This window comes from Lontra canadensis, unplaced genomic scaffold, assembly GCF_010015895.1.
Source record: "Lontra canadensis isolate GAN:19392208 unplaced genomic scaffold, GSC_riverotter_1.0 scaffold202, whole genome shotgun sequence".
Classification (NCBI taxonomy): domain Eukaryota; kingdom Metazoa; phylum Chordata; class Mammalia; order Carnivora; family Mustelidae; genus Lontra; species Lontra canadensis.
The window spans coordinates 876,432-893,141 of record NW_022631196.1 but is presented as its reverse complement, the minus strand read 5'-3'; the positions used below and the strand labels follow the sequence as shown (position 1 = coordinate 893,141).

General features: G+C 53.2%; 1 protein-coding gene across 8 annotated transcripts in view; it reads right to left on the bottom strand.

Moving 5' to 3' along the window:
- ZNF536 (zinc finger protein 536) overlaps positions 1–16,710 on the bottom strand; it is a 419,891-nt gene that overhangs the window by 115,769 nt on the left and 287,412 nt on the right. Inside the window, exon 7 of one of the 8 annotated variants that reach the window (XM_032848411.1) lies at positions 15,545–16,447. The exons of the other annotated variants lie outside the window; for them this stretch is intronic. Coding sequence (XP_032704302.1) covers positions 16,440–16,447 — 8 coding nt within the window. The 3' untranslated portion in view covers positions 15,545–16,439. Of the gene's footprint in view, positions 1–15,544; positions 16,448–16,710 lie in introns of those variants that run through there. 8 annotated transcript variants of the gene reach the window in all.

Sequence of the window (16,710 nt, the reverse complement as noted above, 5' to 3'; positions counted from 1 at the left end):
GTCCCCTTTTCTCCCAGTCCTCTCTATGGCGTCTTCCCAAGTGCACAAGCGAGCTCAGGGTGCTGGCCCCCTGTTGTCTGCCTGGTGGGTGCTTCCCAGACCCTCCCTCTAACCCCTGCCTTCTTCATGTCTTTGCTTGAATGGCGCCCTTAGGCACCCATGTAAAGTAGGAACCCCACAGGCTTCCCCCAAATTCCTATTTACCTCCTTTTTCTCTAGACCATCATCTCCTTTAACATTATTTAATGTGGTGATTGCCCATCCCCCGACTCCCTAGCACGTGAGCTCCCTGAAGGCCGGGGCTGTCTCTGCTCTCCATGGCTGGATCCCCAACACCTGGAGAGGGATCTTGCATGCCGGTGTTCTAGGAACCACCATTGGTTCACTTGCTAAAGCAATGAATGCAGGAAGATCGGGCTTCTTCCTTGGTCTTGCTTCTCTCTCTGTAATCCATGCTGTGCACTGGGTTGACGCAACTGCTCAGGGGCGCAGCCAGGGCTGGGCTCTGATGGCAGGACAGTGGCCACCCCCTGAGCTGTCCGTGGAGGACTCCATGCCCTACTCCAAGCCTCGCTGGAGAGGTCTAATCCCAGGGGAAGGGCTCCTGGAGGAGGTCCGTGCCCAGCTGGCAGAGCAAAGTGGAATTAGGCTCACAAGGCGAGGGACTGTGGCCATTTGGTTCCCTCCTGTGCCCTAATGCCTAAGGGAGCGACTGGCAGATGGGAGATGTTCCACAGATACTGGCCGAATGGATTAATGAATGAACAGAAGAGTCCGTGAATGAGTGACTGCCGCGTGGCCCCTCCTGCCTCTGTTTTCTGCACATCAGTCACCCGCTGCGCAGACTGCAAGGGGAGGGGGGTGGGACTTGGGCTGCACACACACCTGGGGGCAAGCCAGCCTAGACCTGTGCCCGTATACACATGTCCCGGCAGCGCCAAGCCCAGATGACAACCCACAGCCCGTAGCCTTCCGGCTCCCACTTTTCAACGGAGGGCTGCCCTTGACTAAATTCAAGCCAAGTTTTATCTCCATTTCCCAGCTGGAAAATAAATCCCGGAGGATGCAGCAGAAGCCAAGGGATCAAATACATTGATTAAAATATCTGTATTATTTCTGCATTTATTGATCATGCTGTGTATATGTTAATGACCTACACTCGATCCACACTCAGAGGTGATCATAAACTATGGCCTGGCCTGCTCTAAGCTCTAAGCTTAGAGCTGAACGACCTACTTCCATGGGAGCACCCATGTAAGAAGAGTTCGGCAGAGTTCGGACAGTTCTGGCAATGAAGCCTCTCTAACCGGAAGCCTCCTGCCGCCATTCCAGCCCATTGTCTCTGGCTTGACTGTTGGCAGCAGTGAAGGGAGCAGGTGCCCGGTGTGAGGACCACCCATGGGCGCTAGTCCTGCACGCCCCAGACTCCCGAAGCAAAGATGAACAGCAAAAGGCCGTGGGCTTGGGAATCGCACTTCTGGGCCATTCTCCATAGAGGAACCCACTTGGGAGCCTTGCACCCTTCCTCCAAGGGTTTTCCCTCCCAGTCTCTGTTCATGCTTATCCTGGTCCTCGGCCCCAGCTGCAAATCCACCCTAGTGTGTAGAGAACATCACAAATAGTGCGACGGGGAGAAAAGCAGCTTTTTCCACTTACCTTCTCGCTTTGAGAGCAGATGGGGTGTCGTAAGGTTGCTATAGTTCCTAATTTCACCTTCTAATATTCGGAAACAGATAGCGTTGCAGCTAATACAGAAGGTGGGCTACCTCTTGTCTCCCATGGAGGCCAGAACGGCATGAGATGCAGATAATATAGCAACCAGCTGGGAGAAGAAACACTAAAAAAAAATCATCCAGAAATAGCTATTCATTTGAAAGCAGTTTGCCCAGACAAGAACAGGGATCCTGAAAAGACAACGGAGCAGCCAGCCTTGGAGATGATGGACCCTTGGCCTCCGGGGAACAGCACGGCGGCCATCACGACCCCTTCGTGGGAAGGCATCGGGAAGAGGCTGAACCTGGTCCTGGCCAAGGTCAGCATGGGCTGAACTTCACAGCGGCAGGCTGGTCTGAGCAGAAAGCTTTCATGCAAACTCATCTGCCTTTCTCCAAGGAAGCTTGACTCGGGTTTTCAAGGACCTGGCCCATGTTTTCCGGGTGACTTTGCTGGGCCTGGCTATCAAGAGTCTTGACTCACACCAGCTTTCTATCCGTGGGATGCCTGAAAGGAGACTGGGCAGGCTGTCACGGACTCTGCCGTGGGCAGTCTCGGTCTGTGGAGGTGAGAGACCCTCCTGTTGGGGGAGTCCTGGGATGGCTCTTTCATTCATTGCTCCATGTTCCCAAGGTCATGTGACCAGTTCTCTGAGCTTCAACTGCTTTCTTGTTTCCGTCCAGGTGTGGGGTTATGGTTAGTGTGCAAAGAGTAGCTCACGGTGTCTGGCCCGATATGTCTGGTCACACTTACAGGGAGTCCCGGGAACAGGCAGAGGTCGGGGGCAGCCGTACTGGGGTCCAGACACGTAGTCACTTAGCTCAGCTTTTCAGTGGTGCTAACGGTCCAGGTCATTTCTTCCTTTTTGAACACCAGTTTCTCCAAATGGGGGAAATGGGTGGGGGGAGCCCCAGTTCCGACTCTGTTGACCGCCTGGTCAAGGCTATGGCGAAGCTTGAAGGAAATCTCAGGGTCTGGGAAAGCCTTGGGAAAGTTTCATCACGTACACAGGTGCGTGAGCCTAGAGATCCAAGAGGCTGATGTTGTTCTCTCCCTTCTTCGTCGCTGGGTCTTTGTCTTTGCTGTCCTCTCTTCAGAACACGCATCCTCTCATCTTTGCATGGCTGGCTTCATCCCATCACCCAGGACCCCCTCCAATGTCATCTTCTCAGAGAGGTCCCCCAGACCTTCACGGTATATGGTACTGACCTCGCTCACTCTTCATCATCTTGGTATCCACTTCTCAGAAGCTGAACTGTGTTCTTGTTTGCTGTCAGTGTTCCCCCATAGAATGTGCCCCACAAGGGCCATCCTCTTGGCTAACTTGTTGATGGCCAGTTCCCCACTCTCTGGAACAATTCAGTGCGTGCTTACACTCATCTCCTTTTTTTTCCCAAAAGGTTTGGGAAAACACTGTTTCTTCATTCTCTAGAACTATGCCAGTGGAGCGTGGAGGGTGAAGTCCGGGCCTGGAGGACATGGGAGCCCCCCAGTCTCTGCCCCCTTCCGTCCTCTCCTCCCCACATCTCTGTCCCCTACGTGCTGCTTTGTCGTGCTTTGCAGCCAGCTCCCAGGACAGGGGCCTGGCACCTTCCCACAACCGGGACTTGCCTCTCCCAGGGGTGTGCGCCCATGAACCTGCCTTGCCAAGGCCAGGTGCATAGATGGGTCCCCAGCAGAGCAGATGGCCTCAGAAAGCAGGAGGGAGATTTCTGTTTCCAGAGGAAGGCTCTGTTCTGCACTTTTGCAAGTGGCACCTCGTTCTAGCCAGAGGTGGCTCTTGAAATCTGAGTGCATAGCCCATTTGAGCCAGAGCCACATTAAAGAAGGCCCCCTTTACCCTTGCTTCTCAAGTGGCCAAGCAGGGGACATTCAAAAGGGGTAAAATTTTCTGCAGAGCTGCAAGGACGAGTCACAGGAACCCTTCTTTGTCCAGGTACAGATCCCTAAGAAGGGGAGGCTGCCTAGGGCTGCCCCAGAGAGCAGAATGATGGTCAGGCACACGGATCTGCCTGGACACCTGGAAACAGCTCTCACCTTTGTCTCCCATTCAACAACCAAGGGCAGATGCTTCCCCGAATTTGCCTCTCAAAGACGACCTCCAAGATCACCTATAGCTCTGAGAGCCTAGGAACCTTTAATTTCATCATGGAGGAACCAATGTAAGCCTCCATGAACTCTAAAAATAAAGCAGGCTGCCTAAGGGGCTCCCGGAGGCTGTGCAGGTGACCTGTGTATCCGATGGGACAGTCCTGAGACTCAGAGAAGCAGGACGCCAGGCCCACACCAGCCAGGGACCATGGAGGAGCAGCCAGAGAAGGCAGGCGTGGAAGGACAGGCCACAGAGAGCCCCTGTGAGTTGCCCCTCATCTTGTGTTGCGGGGTGAGGGCCCAGTCATTTGAGACCCTCCCTGGCAAAGGCTCGACCCTCTCACCCTTTGCCTGTGCGTCCTCCCTTTCCGGGAGGGACTCTCTGCTGAGAAGAACACCCACAGTGTTTCTTCAAGGGGGAAGTGTGCTAAGATGTGAAAAGGTGAGGACCAAAAGGAAAAAAAAAAAAAAGTGGGAAGGCCACCGTCAAAAGAGCCTGACGGCAAACAAGCCCGCTGGTGTCGACGTGAGGGCAGTTAGGAGCTCGGCGGGCCCAGCGTGAGGCCCACTTGTCTTCTTTTGAGGAGCCGGGGGACAGCTGACCGCTTGTCCACAGGATGTGTTTTGATAACTCCGAGAAATGAGAGGGTGTTTTATGGAAGGGTAATTGGGCATAATTCCCTTCATGACTTCAAGTCAACAGGCAGCCTCTACAGCTGGCCCTTATCTGGTACCATCGGCAACAAATGCTATTTTCATGGCCAATTTTATTAAAGAATCCATGTTTTTGAGGAGACGTCACAGACACAAAAAGGGGTATATTTATTGATATGTTTAAAATATAGGTTTTTAACTCGATTCCTTCACCCTTAAAAACAAAGTCAAGAGATAGACAGATACAATTATGTTCCGACTGGTTTCCGCTGGCCTGCCCAATGGGAACGTTCGTCTGTAGTTCTCGGTGGCGCTGAAATCTGCTTAGGAAAGCAACAAGTCCTTTGTTCTGTTGACAACCGTTATTACAATTAATTCATTTTGTGATTGGTACTTGCGCTGAGTGACAAGGTGTTATTTTACCTCCGTAAAAGTTAAAATGGTAATACCTACATGCACACCAACACTGGAGGCTGGCTATCAGTCACCGGAGAGAAGAAAGGGCTGAGTTCCAGCTGTCTGCTCGGCTCCCAACCCTCCCCACGCTCCCCACGCGAGTCTGAGTTGGGAGGAATGCGCTGGGTTACTGGGCTGGAAGTTTCTGCCACTCAGCCCCCTGGGTTTCTTACAGAGATTTTCATAAAGGCATGCGGTGCACCGGGGACGTGTCTCGGCGGGAAGGTGTGCTTGCGAGCAAGCCGGATGCCGCGATGTGGGCTGGGTGGTCAACCCGGACACTTGGCTTGGGGCGTGTCCAGCTTGAAGGCCTGATTCTCCTACCTGTACGCCAGGACTTCTCAACCTGAGCTAACCTGACGTCTTGCACTGGATAATTCTTGGCCTGCCCTGTGCCATCGTCGGTCTCCACCCACTAGACGCCAGTAGGACACCCCATCCCGGTGTCCCCAGACATTGCCAAAAGTCCCCCAGGGGGGATAATCAGGCCTGCCTGAGGGCCACTACCGGACATGGCCCTCATGTTTGTTGTGTAGTAGATCGGCGGTCCAAGAACCCTGCTCTGACTTAACCTGTGTTTAATGGAGAGGCAGACCGGGTCACAGGAGCCCAAAGGAAAGGACACAGGAGGACAGTGGGCTTTTGGTGCCCTCCAGAGGGTGCAGGCAAAGGAGCGGAGCAAAAGAGAAGAACTCGAGACCCAAGCAGGGCTGTGGCCGCAGGACCCATTTCCAAGGATGCTTTCCTCGGGAGCCCAGATTCGCTGTAGCTAGGGTGATCAAGAAGGAGCCTTTCCCGGTTATAAGCAAATTCTGGCTGAGTGCTCTGGTGGTTGGGCTTATGGAAAAGCAGAACCTCCACTCTGCTGGTGGGTTCCTGTCTGGTTTTCTGCTTAACTTTCCTGTGGAGATACTACCATGTCCCACGGAGGAAGGAGGGCAGGTCTGGGACCAGATCATCCTTGTTCTGGCTTCGAGTGTCTCCAGGAAGACCTGAAGTTGTTTTCCAGGGGAGCAAAGCTGGGGCCATGCCGCTGCGACCTGTTCACCCATCGCCTCCTTCATTAGGGCAATCTGGTTGGGTTTCCCCAGCAGAAACATACAGCGGCCACGTGCTCACTCCTTGGCTGCTTAGCCTGGGTCCCACTGCATCAGGAAAGAGAGCCTGTCGTCTTGGCTGCCCCGGAGCATGGCTGGATGTGACCAGAGTCCCCCAGCCTGCCTGACGTCTTGTCCAACATGAGTGACTAGATGGAACTCGACTTGCATTGAAAGCCATTGACGGCGAGCCATGGGAATCCTCCCAATTTTTTTCTTTATTAGCAGTATTAATCACCTTCTCAAAATCAATTGCATATTTGAAATGAAAACAAATGACTACTCCTAGACTGATCAATACGTGCATCTTTGCTTTTTAAAAAGTAAAATTTCATGTGAAGAAATCCTTGTCTTTGCTCCTCTCAATCCAATTTTAATATAATTCAACATTTCGTAAAATAATCCTCCTTGTGCAGAACGACGTCTTAAAAAAGGCAAAAAATTTCATGGTATCCGAGACCCTGTGAGGTGGAAAATGTTGCCTGTGTCCTGTCACCTCGGGGCCCCCCGTGGGCTGCACCCACCCACCCCCCTTTGGTTTTCAGAACCTGTTTATTCCTATTAAGCGTAAAGAAAAGGGTTTATATATTTAATGATCCTAAAATCAAAATGCTACCTACTATCTGCACAATTGCCATTTTATCTCTTTAAACTTCTCCAGCCTGACGTTTTTAAAAGGGCAAAAGCAGAAAACCCTTATATAATACCTAATTTGTACATCTGCGGTTTCCCTCTGACTGGCACAGACACCATATGTTTTTAATTATCGTAATAGCCCTAAAGAACCTGTTCGGTGGGAAACACATATGATCCTTTTATTACTGGTTTGTAATTTAAACAGTTTTAACAGAAAAGGTCTGGCTATAGGGGAGTGACAGGCTCAAAGGCCTAAGATCCCAGTCATCGACCTCTGGAAGCTCAAGTTCAGATCCCACCCACCGAGGCGGGACCTCCTTCCCCAGGCTTGACAGAGGTAATTGGTCACATGTGAGGCGGCTCTGTGGGACCTTAAAAGACATGATCTGTGATCTCCAGTGACGCCGGGTTTGGGGCAGAGCCTGACACAGTGAGAAGAGGTTGATAAATATTATTCTAGTCTGACCTCTGCCGCTTTCACAGCGGGGGGCTGGGCCCCGAGGCAGCCCTGGCTGGAGGGCCGCTGGTGCCCTGGGCCACCCACTCTCTGCTCCCCCCACCTAGACCCCAGGGAACAATTGCAAGGTGAGGGGTCAGCTTTTCCTGAGCCCCTCTCAGGGGGTTGGGGAGGGGCGACAGTTTTTTTTCCCTGAGGCTGAACGGGACAGAATAAAGAGTCCCAAGAAAAATTGATTCTTAGGCTAGAGAATGGGGGGAATTTGGGGATGATGCCTGCTACTCTGTCACTTCTGGAGAGGTGAGGACACTGCGGGGGATGGGAAGACTGGTGCTCAGGGTCACAAGGCAAGTTCTGGGCCAGTGGAGTCACCTGAGACCCCCACCCCCCACCCAGTGCCCTGTGCTGCCTGTTTCTAGGGGACAAGCTCCAGGTTCTGTCTGTGACTAGAATCTCTGCTTGCAATCTCCCTTATCCTCTCCCAGGACTCGGAGCTGGAGTTGGCAGGAACGAGTTATTTTTGTATATTTCTTGGTTGCGTTGTTCCTTTTCCATGCATCTCCAACCAGGAAGACAGGTGTGGGAGGGCACCAGCCACTGGCCAGGGGAGGCCGCAGACAGGTCACGCTCGAGGATGTCCTCTGCCCAGTCTGGAGTCTCAGCATCCCGACATGCTCGCTGGGCCACCCTGGGTAAGTGATGCAGCCTCTCTGTGCCTCAACCTTCTCACATGTAAGATGGGAAGAGTAAGAACTAACATCTGTCTCCTGGGAGTTTCATGAAAATTAAACAAAAGAAGATCTCTATTACCCTCTATAAGGTACTTAGAACGGGCATTGGCCCTGGCATAGTAAGTGATTATTACTTAAAAATAAACTTGGCAGATGGAGGGATGGCCTGGAGGTTCAGATCCTGCTGCTGAAGACAAGAGGGTCATTCCCTGGGCGTGGGGAGATAACAGGGGAAGAGTCATCCTTAAACACTAGTGTGGACATGCTGGACCTTGAACGGGACGAACCCTCAGGGCGGTCACCCATTTGGGGACTTCTTGAAGGTGTCCAGGGGCTAGAGGCAGGGTTAGGAGTGATGGCCCTCTGATTTCCCCTCGACACTGTCCTACTAGCAGGTTCAGACCTGAACCACTTGGTTGCCACGAGAGTGTCCATCTCTTTTCTACTCCTCCAATGAGGAATTCTATTACTTGGGTTTTTTGTTTGGTCACAGTCTGATATTGGAAATGCAATGCATCGCGAAGGCGGTATCATGCAGCTGGGACTACTAACCGCTACTGGGTGGTGGGCGTGTGCCCTTTGCCAGGACCAGCGCTCACCCCAGGACAGGTGCTTCTCACCGCATGCCCCCTCCTGCTGCTATGGGGCTGCTCCCCTCGTGCCCCAGCCACAGGACTCTTAGAAGGGGGGCAGGGTCCCGACATGAGGTGCTGGGAGACTTCTCCATTGAGTAGAGAATGGGCAACTCACCCAACATCTTTTGGTCTCAGTTTCCTCCTTCAGAAGGCAGGCTCTGATGACCAGGAGAACTGGGCTCTGCAAAGATGGCTGGCAAGGCTAGTGGCTGGACACTGTCTCAGAAGGACCAGGGACTTCACAGGAAGGGGGCGGCCCTGGCATGGTCCACCTGCCTCGAGGGCAAGGCCGGGAGCCAGTCTGGGTCAGGGAGACCCTGCCCCATCTTCCTTGTTTGGGACAAGCACCTTCCTGGGGCAGTGAAACCAGAATTCATTTGGAGGAAGGACAGAGGCACCAAGTCGAGAGCCGGCCCCTGAGTCAAGTCCCCCCAGAAGACCAAGGGCGATCTCTCATAAGTCAACAAAAGAGAAGGGGGAGGGAGGCTCCAAGCCCCCACCGAAGAGGGCAAGCTCTTTCCTTTTGGCAAGCAGAGGGCCAGATGGCCACACTCATTTGCGATGTCAGTGATGACCTCTGGACTCAACAAATAGCAAGTGAATCTTAATCAGAGCGCGCCCTTCCTGTCCACCAGACAAGGCAATTGCCCCAGCCCGCCCCTCAAGGAAACAATACCTTCTTAATCACAGGCTGCTTGGAGGGGCAGGGAGGAGGCCCTGAGGCCAGGCCTGGGCCGGCAAGGACCGACCTCCCCGCTGCCTGCCCAGGGCCAGCCCCGCTCGCTGGCCCAGCCGAGCCCAGGCTGGGACGAAGGCGCCTCGGATTTCCAGTCCCTGGAATAATAACTCACATTACTAGGATCCCATCTGCACCCAGCAAAGGCAGAGCAGGGGAAGGAGCATAAAACACAAAGTTCCCACAGACAACATCTGTCTTAGTGCAAACAATGGACCATTATCTTGTAAATAATTCTGATTAAGCTCCAGCATTTCCTCCTGAAACTGGTGGCAGGGAGCACCGGGAGGAGGGTGTGCTGGAACGCCAGGCCTCCGCCAAGCCCTCAGCTCCTTCGGTTTTCCCGCAAGAGCCCTGAGCACCCTGCAGCCCGCGGCCAGGCCCTTAGGATGGTCACTGCGCCTCCTGGGAGCCCAGGCAGCTCCGCAGAGGCTTCTGGGGGCCGGAGCTGCTCCGTTTCTGCTGGGTCCTCTTCCCCCACTTCCCCATGGCTTTCCTCCCTCTGCCCTGCTCTCTGGGGGCCTTCTCTAGCTTTTGCCACTACTCTGTTTGTACTGCTGTTCTCTCCTCTTAGCTCCAACTTTCCTTTGCTTCTGTCTACCAGGCCTAATTTCTGTTTTCTTTGTACCCTCCCTCTCTCGTCAACTGGCCTTTTGGCTCCCAGTCCCTCTGTGGGTCTCTCTGTCCATGCTGCTGACAGCCTCGGCCTCCGGGGCTCACCCATCCTTCCAGACTCTCCCACAGATGCCTGACATAGTGGACGTGGTGTCCAGTCTGGGGACACCAAGGCCTGCAGGCCCCGAGCTGCTTTCTGGCTCTCTGGGGCTCTCATGCCTGGGGTGGTGCTGGAAGCTCTGGGCCCATGGGGGTCCCTCTCCCCACCACTAGGAGGGTGCCTCATGTCTTGTCCCAAACCCCCTCCCTCGTGTGTGTTCCAGGACGCGGAGGCCGGCGTGCCTCGCAAGCTCCCGCCTCATCACCCAGCTCCTGCGTCTCCTGCCTTGAGAAGGAGCTGAGTTCATGAACCCAGCCCAGTGCTAGGGAGACCCAGGCACTCGGCCTGTGTCCAGATGAAAAGCGGCCACTTTGCAAATGTGCCTGCTTTGCAAGCGCACTTACCCCAAAGTCCTCAAGAAAATCCCCCTTGGGATTTAAAATTAATTGCCCTGAGTGTGATTTAGAAGCAGCCCATCAAGCCCAAAATTTTCATGTAAAGCAAGAGCCATGGGTACAAGAATCTGTTCCCACCGCTTAACCACTAGATAGCTTTTTTTTTTTTAAATCGAATTGTAATCCTTGGTAGCATTAGAAAACAGGAAAGATAGTTCCATTGGAGCCAAATGGGGTGATTTCTGTGCATCCTGGGAATAGGATCTGAACCGTCACCCCAGCCCTTCTGGGGAGGTGTCCACTCTGGGTTGGGAGGACTCCCAACTCAGCTCTTCAGACCGTGGTGAGCACCGATTGGCAAGGATGAGGGATACCGTCCCTTGTAACACCCTACCCAGACTCTCTACCCACTTGCCAAGGTCTCAGCGAGTCCCGAGTTTCCACGGGAGCTCTGCCTGGGTCCTGCACAGCAGCAACGGTCCTAAAGTCATTGAAATGTGGGTGACATGCCAACGTCCAAGTTACTCGCTTTCACACATTTTGTTGTTTTGTGTGCCATTGGGTGGCACACAAAACTGAGGCCAACAAATTCTATTCCGTTGAAAACAGAAAGCCGAGGACTCAAGGGATTCCCACTTGGAGATAGCACATACTGTCCCCAGTTGGGGGGGGCTCATTAGCTAGCAGCAGCTTTGGGGGGCCAAGAGAACTCTGAAGATGGAAGCATGGATAAGGCCCCAGACATGGAGGAAGATGTATGCTGCCCCCATGACCCTCATACGCGCGACCGAGTCTGACATGAGCCCCTGTCTCTTGGTACCTCCTTCCTCTCCCTCGCCCTGTTGGGGGCGGGAAGGGGGGAGTCGGACGATCCCAAGAGGGATTACTGTCCTAGGAGGGACACACTGGATTATCATATTGGTATCTGGAATGTGCTTGAAGAAAATGTAATCATGAAAAATACCATCCTCTCAGGCTCCGCTGTGAACACAAGAAGTTGAAAATCGAAAAGGAAAGAAAGTCAGATAATCAGTTTTTCTTGCACTACCAGGAGCTCAAAAACGCAGTTGCATTGACTCCCTCTTTAAAAAGATGCATAAACGACAAATTCCTCAGTGCTCTTACGGTTCAAGAAAAACGGCTTCAAGAGGAGGCAGGGATCCGCGTGCCCCACGCCCTCACACAGTAAATGGCCTCGGCCAAACTGAAATCCCAGGTATCCCTGCAAAGCTGGGCTCCCATGTCCGGGGCCCTGCTGAAGTGAGCTGAGTTCACGGGAACTCTAGGACTGATGGCGTCCTACAGGGTCACCTGGAAATTCAGGGCTGGAAAGGATCATGAAAGCCAGAGTTTGAGACCCAGGAGGTGACTGAGGGGACTTACAGTCACCCTTCCTTTCACCAGTGGGCAAGTGGTATCCCAAGAGAAGGTTGAGTTGTTGAAGCTCCTAGGAGCTCGACTGCTGGTAGACACCTGGTCTCCTGGCCCCCAGACCAAGCCCTCCCATCTGGTCTCCAGTGAGCTTCTGTCTAAGCGGAGAGACCATGCACTTTTCAAAATTTAAAACCCACGTTCACTTCCTACAGGGAAATCATGGAATGAGTATCTGTCCTCATCCTTGGTGGCCTTCTGCAGTGCACTAAGGGGGAAAGAACTTTCAGGCTAAGGGGGTCCTGCTGGTGGCAGACGTCGTGGGGGCCCACCTGCTTCTCTTCCAGTCCCTTGGCATGCCAATGGGCTCTTGTTTCTCTTAACTAAATACCCCAGGTGGGAGAAATACCCTAGCTCCTTCAGCCTTCTGTGGACCAATTCTGAGATGAACTCCAGACGGTATCCTAGAGGATGGCTGGAAGGAATGCACCCAGTCCTCCAGCAGTGGCCACTCTCTTACTGACACACCTGACTGGTTTCCTCCCTCTCCCATGGCTCCTGGGAGCTCCTCCCACATATAGACCTCCATCCACGTTCTTATCTTAGGGTCTGTTTTTGGGATACCCCCCCACCCCCAGCTAGGTCACCGATGGGATCTTGAAAGACCAAGAAGATGAATGGGCTTTCTCCCTGACAAGAGCCAAACATACTCCGAACCCCTAAGTACTCACTGAGGCCACTCCACCTGCCTACAAAACGTCTGCCTCCAGCCCTGCCTACCCCGGAGTCGCCACCCACCCCCCAGGACACATAGAACACTCGAGTCCAAGTCAGAGAAAAACGACTTGTCCATCATGTGAAAAGAGCAATAATTTAGGAAATTAATTGCAAATTTACTTTCCCTGCTTGGTTGCCTTTCTCCTTTTATGTGGATAATTGAGAGCATATTATATTAATTTGACAACAAGAGAAGTTCAAAAAGAAAACTTAACCTCGTGAGCAGCGGGTTGCGAGTGGATGGGTGTCTGTGGACAATCCCACAACCAGCAGGAGAGACCAACTCATCCCAAAGCCAGCTGGTGGCTGGGAGCGTGAATGGGTGTTTTTGCTAATGAAACAGCTTTGCCGAACTCCCCAACTTTCACCTTGAAAATGCACACTGTTTGCTCAAGAGACAGAATCCAGTCCTGCAGAGACAAGACTGCCCGTGTACGGGGGCATGCTTCCAAATATAATTCAATCATCATGACATCTCTGGGAAAGGACGACTTTACGGGAGCAAAAAGCATCTTCCAAAGTTTGGGCCCCTCCCCCACCCCGAGAATATCTGAATTTCATCAAAGCAAACATTTTTCCCAACACGTGTAGATGAAGCAGGGGTCCGGGCACTTTGTCCTACCATAAGCTGCAGAGCACCTTTCCTTTCCTGGGGCACCACCACCCTGAGCCCATTACCTCCTTTAAACTCCAGTATCACTTCCCAGGGTTGGCGGGTGGGGTGGGGCGTGGGGAGGGTCTCCTGTCCACCTCAGATCAGTGGGCCGGCCCTGCCTGGGGAGGGTCAAGGGCAGATCCTGTAGGTGATGCTTGCTTGTGGCTGCCCTTCACTGGGGTCCAAACAGTTGGCGTGTGTTATCATCCCACGTGGGGATGTGGGATGACAGAGGAAAGAGCATCGCAGCCCCCCACGCAGTGCTCTGAAACGAAGTCAGCTGGTACCCAAGGCCCGAATCCCCCCCAGCGACCTCACAGCACACACAGGATATTCCCAAGAACGCTGGATGGGCCGGAAGGGAGTTCTACCCTCAGGCAGGAAGGAGGGGGAGGTGGGAAGCAGGGGTGCTGTGAAATGAGAGGTGGGAGGAGGCTGGGACTCGTTCATAAAAGTGGGAGGATGAGAATCCACAAAGGTCCCCTCTACACTTGAGAAGTCACCACTGGGGAGCGACTCAGGAAAGATCCCCTGCCTTAGAGCCGGAGATGGGTAGAAACCCCGTTAGGGAATATGGGTCCAGGGAGGGAGAGAAGACGGCAGACGCAGGGACGAGCTGCCCGAGGAGCCCTCCCACTGTCAGCATGACCACCTGTCCCCTTCAGCAGGACGTCCTCTGTACCCGAGGCCACCGGCCACTCCCCGGGCCCCTGAGTCCCTGCCGGCTGGGCAGCCCGGGGCTGCGGGGTCCGCAAGGCTTCCCGGAGGAGCATGCAGAGTGACTGTTAACAGTGCACGATGGCCAGCGCAACGTGCTCAGCCCTGAGTGGAGGCACGGAGACCCAGCAGCCTTCCACAGAGCCCCCCTCCTCCCACCCGTGTCCCCAGGCCTGAGGCACTGGTCCAGAGAGGCCCCGGGGGTGCCCCCTGCCCACGCAGAGTGGAGAGTGGTGAGCCCCATCCTGGGAGCTGCACCTGTGGCTTCTGAAACCAGGAGGGAACGCAGCACCTCCTTGCCAAGAGGCAGCATGCCACTGTGCAGTGACGCAGGCCTCCTGGAACCCTCAGGAGGCAAGAACCCAGGGAAAAGACTGGGCAGGGTGGAGGGGAGCATTGAAAATAAAGACAACGTCCTCCTGGGGTCCTTCTTTCTGTCAGGGCTCAGGGTGGCCACGTGGGCCTGGGCTGTGTGGCTGTGATCACTTGGCTTTCCCTTGGCCAGGTATTTTGGGATTCCTCCCCACTTGTCTACCAGAACCCTCAGTGTGCATCCTCTGTTCCCCCGGACTCTAGTCAGAAGGCAGCTGTGGGCACAGGGAGCTGCCAAACTTCTTCAAGATCTATGGTTTTCCTGTGGGCTTTCGTCATGGATCCAAAGACTCAGAATCTCTCCGCTCTCTCCTCTCCTCTTCTCCTAAATGAGAGACTGTACTATGGCCTTTGGGTGGGGAGATGATTTGAACAGTTTGCAGGAGACCTCCTGGAAGGGAATGTCCCCAGCGGTCAAGGTGTTACGATTGTCCTGTTGAGAAGGCCAGGGTTGTTCAGGGGGACAATCCTGGGCTTCTGTCCCCTCCCACAGGGGACACTTGATTTATTCGGGACTGTGGGGATTCTGTCATATGATAACACCTTTCCCCCCAACAGGACCCATTGAACAGGGAGCCAGGGCATGAACGGAATTCAGAAGTTTCCCAAACAGCAGTGAGGCTTAGAGGCACTGCAGAAGTGGTGGGGGTCTGAGGTCCATCATGGACAAACAAAACAAAACAAAAACTAAGCTACAAAAACGGGGAAGCAAATTCAATCCTTCCTGTACCCCGCCCCTCCCACCGTGTGGCGGGGGGGCACGGGCCGGGCCAGAGCCTGCGACAGCAAAGAGGCGCAAGCAAAAAAATCTCCACTGACAAAAATCTCCCAACTACGATGATTCCAGGGACATTCCCATCGAAAACTACCCTTCGAGGGATGTAAAGAAAATGTCGAGGTTTGCTGCACAGAGGCAGGGCATGGGCGGGCTCTTCCACACCCGGGACGGGGGATGGCAGCCTGCCTCAGTTCCCCCTACGCACGGGGCCTGGGAGCAGTTGTGGGAGCTCGGTGCCCGGAGTCACTGGTACAGAGACTTGCCCATGTGTCCCCCCGGCTCTGGCCCACCCACCGCGGCTCCTGCCCCAGAACAGGACGTGCCTGGACACTGGCACGCTTAGGAGTTGGTACTTGGGAGCCCCGTCTCAAGGTGGGCAGAAAAACGCAACTAACTACCCAGCAAAGAGCCCAGGGTTGGGGTGGGTATGGGGTGGGCAGCCCCCTAGTACTCTCTGAATGTCCTCCTGAGGCTTCCAACAGGGAGGACAGCTCGGGGGAGGATGATGATGAGGGGAGCGGGAGTTGGGGAAGGAATTCACATAATGACTCGAAAGTGTACTAATGTTTCACAGCTTTATTTTTATTAGCAATACCAAGATAAGTTATTGAAGCATTTTTAGTATTGTTTTACATTCCATTCATAAATGACCTAACTTGTAACTCAGCATACAGCACACTTATAGATAGAGTTCGACACGTATTCAGAAAGCTACAATTATTAGAACTTACATGCCTTCATTACCAGGAACGCCTTAATATAATCTTCTCATTACTTCCACAATACTCTAGTCCAAAGCACACGATAACCCAAGCACCAGGCTCCGCATGTTTTGCTTTCCATCTCCACGTCTGAAGTTGTGCGTGCCCAGTCGCCGTTCACTGGAACGTTACTGTCCTCCGTTCCCGGTTAATAGGAAGGCCTGACACATGTTAAACTAGCAATAGGACTGCTTAAATACTATGGAGAAAGATAACGACCGCACTTCTCTGTATTCTTCTAAAGTGTTACAAAATGCAGGACAATTCAGACACAAGCGGTAATGCCAACGGGACCCGCCTCGAGAAGCTTGGCGACCTGGTGTAGCAGACCCCACCCTGCCCCGTCAGATTGTTCACAGGTGAAGGGACCTCCAGTGCACCAGCATCTGTCACTCAGGATTCGGGACTTTGAGGGAATTTCCTCGCTCATTCAAGTTACTAAGCCTTCGTGATCCATGACTAATAGAGGAACATATGGGGCAATATTTTTAGCCTCCCTGATTCTCTCCTAGAAATACTGTAGGTCGGTGTGGTGTGCATTGGCGTACCTTTGCCAATAGTCATTAGTTATTCAACGCACATATGTGTATACATTCTTCTCTTGACTTTACACGATTAACAAGCTGCCCAGAGCCACCGAGGAGCACGAACAGACAAGGGCAAGTCCAGCTAGACCACTAGAACAGGGGGTGTCACTTACCTGCAAGAAAACGTGCAGATCGTTAAACAATCCAGAAACCATGGAGGCGAGAGGCCTTTGAAAGCAAGGACAGGGCCGCACTCCCTAATTGTTTAATGGAGTAATGACAATAAAGCAGTATTTATAAAATTTGGTCCTTCTGTCTCGGGCTAAAGCAAGAGTAGTCTACGTGATTAGAGCAGGTTGGCAATTAGGCATAGAGGTGCTGTTGATCAGCGCTAAGTAATAGGAGATAATTACTACTTATTTGAAACCTGGGCTTT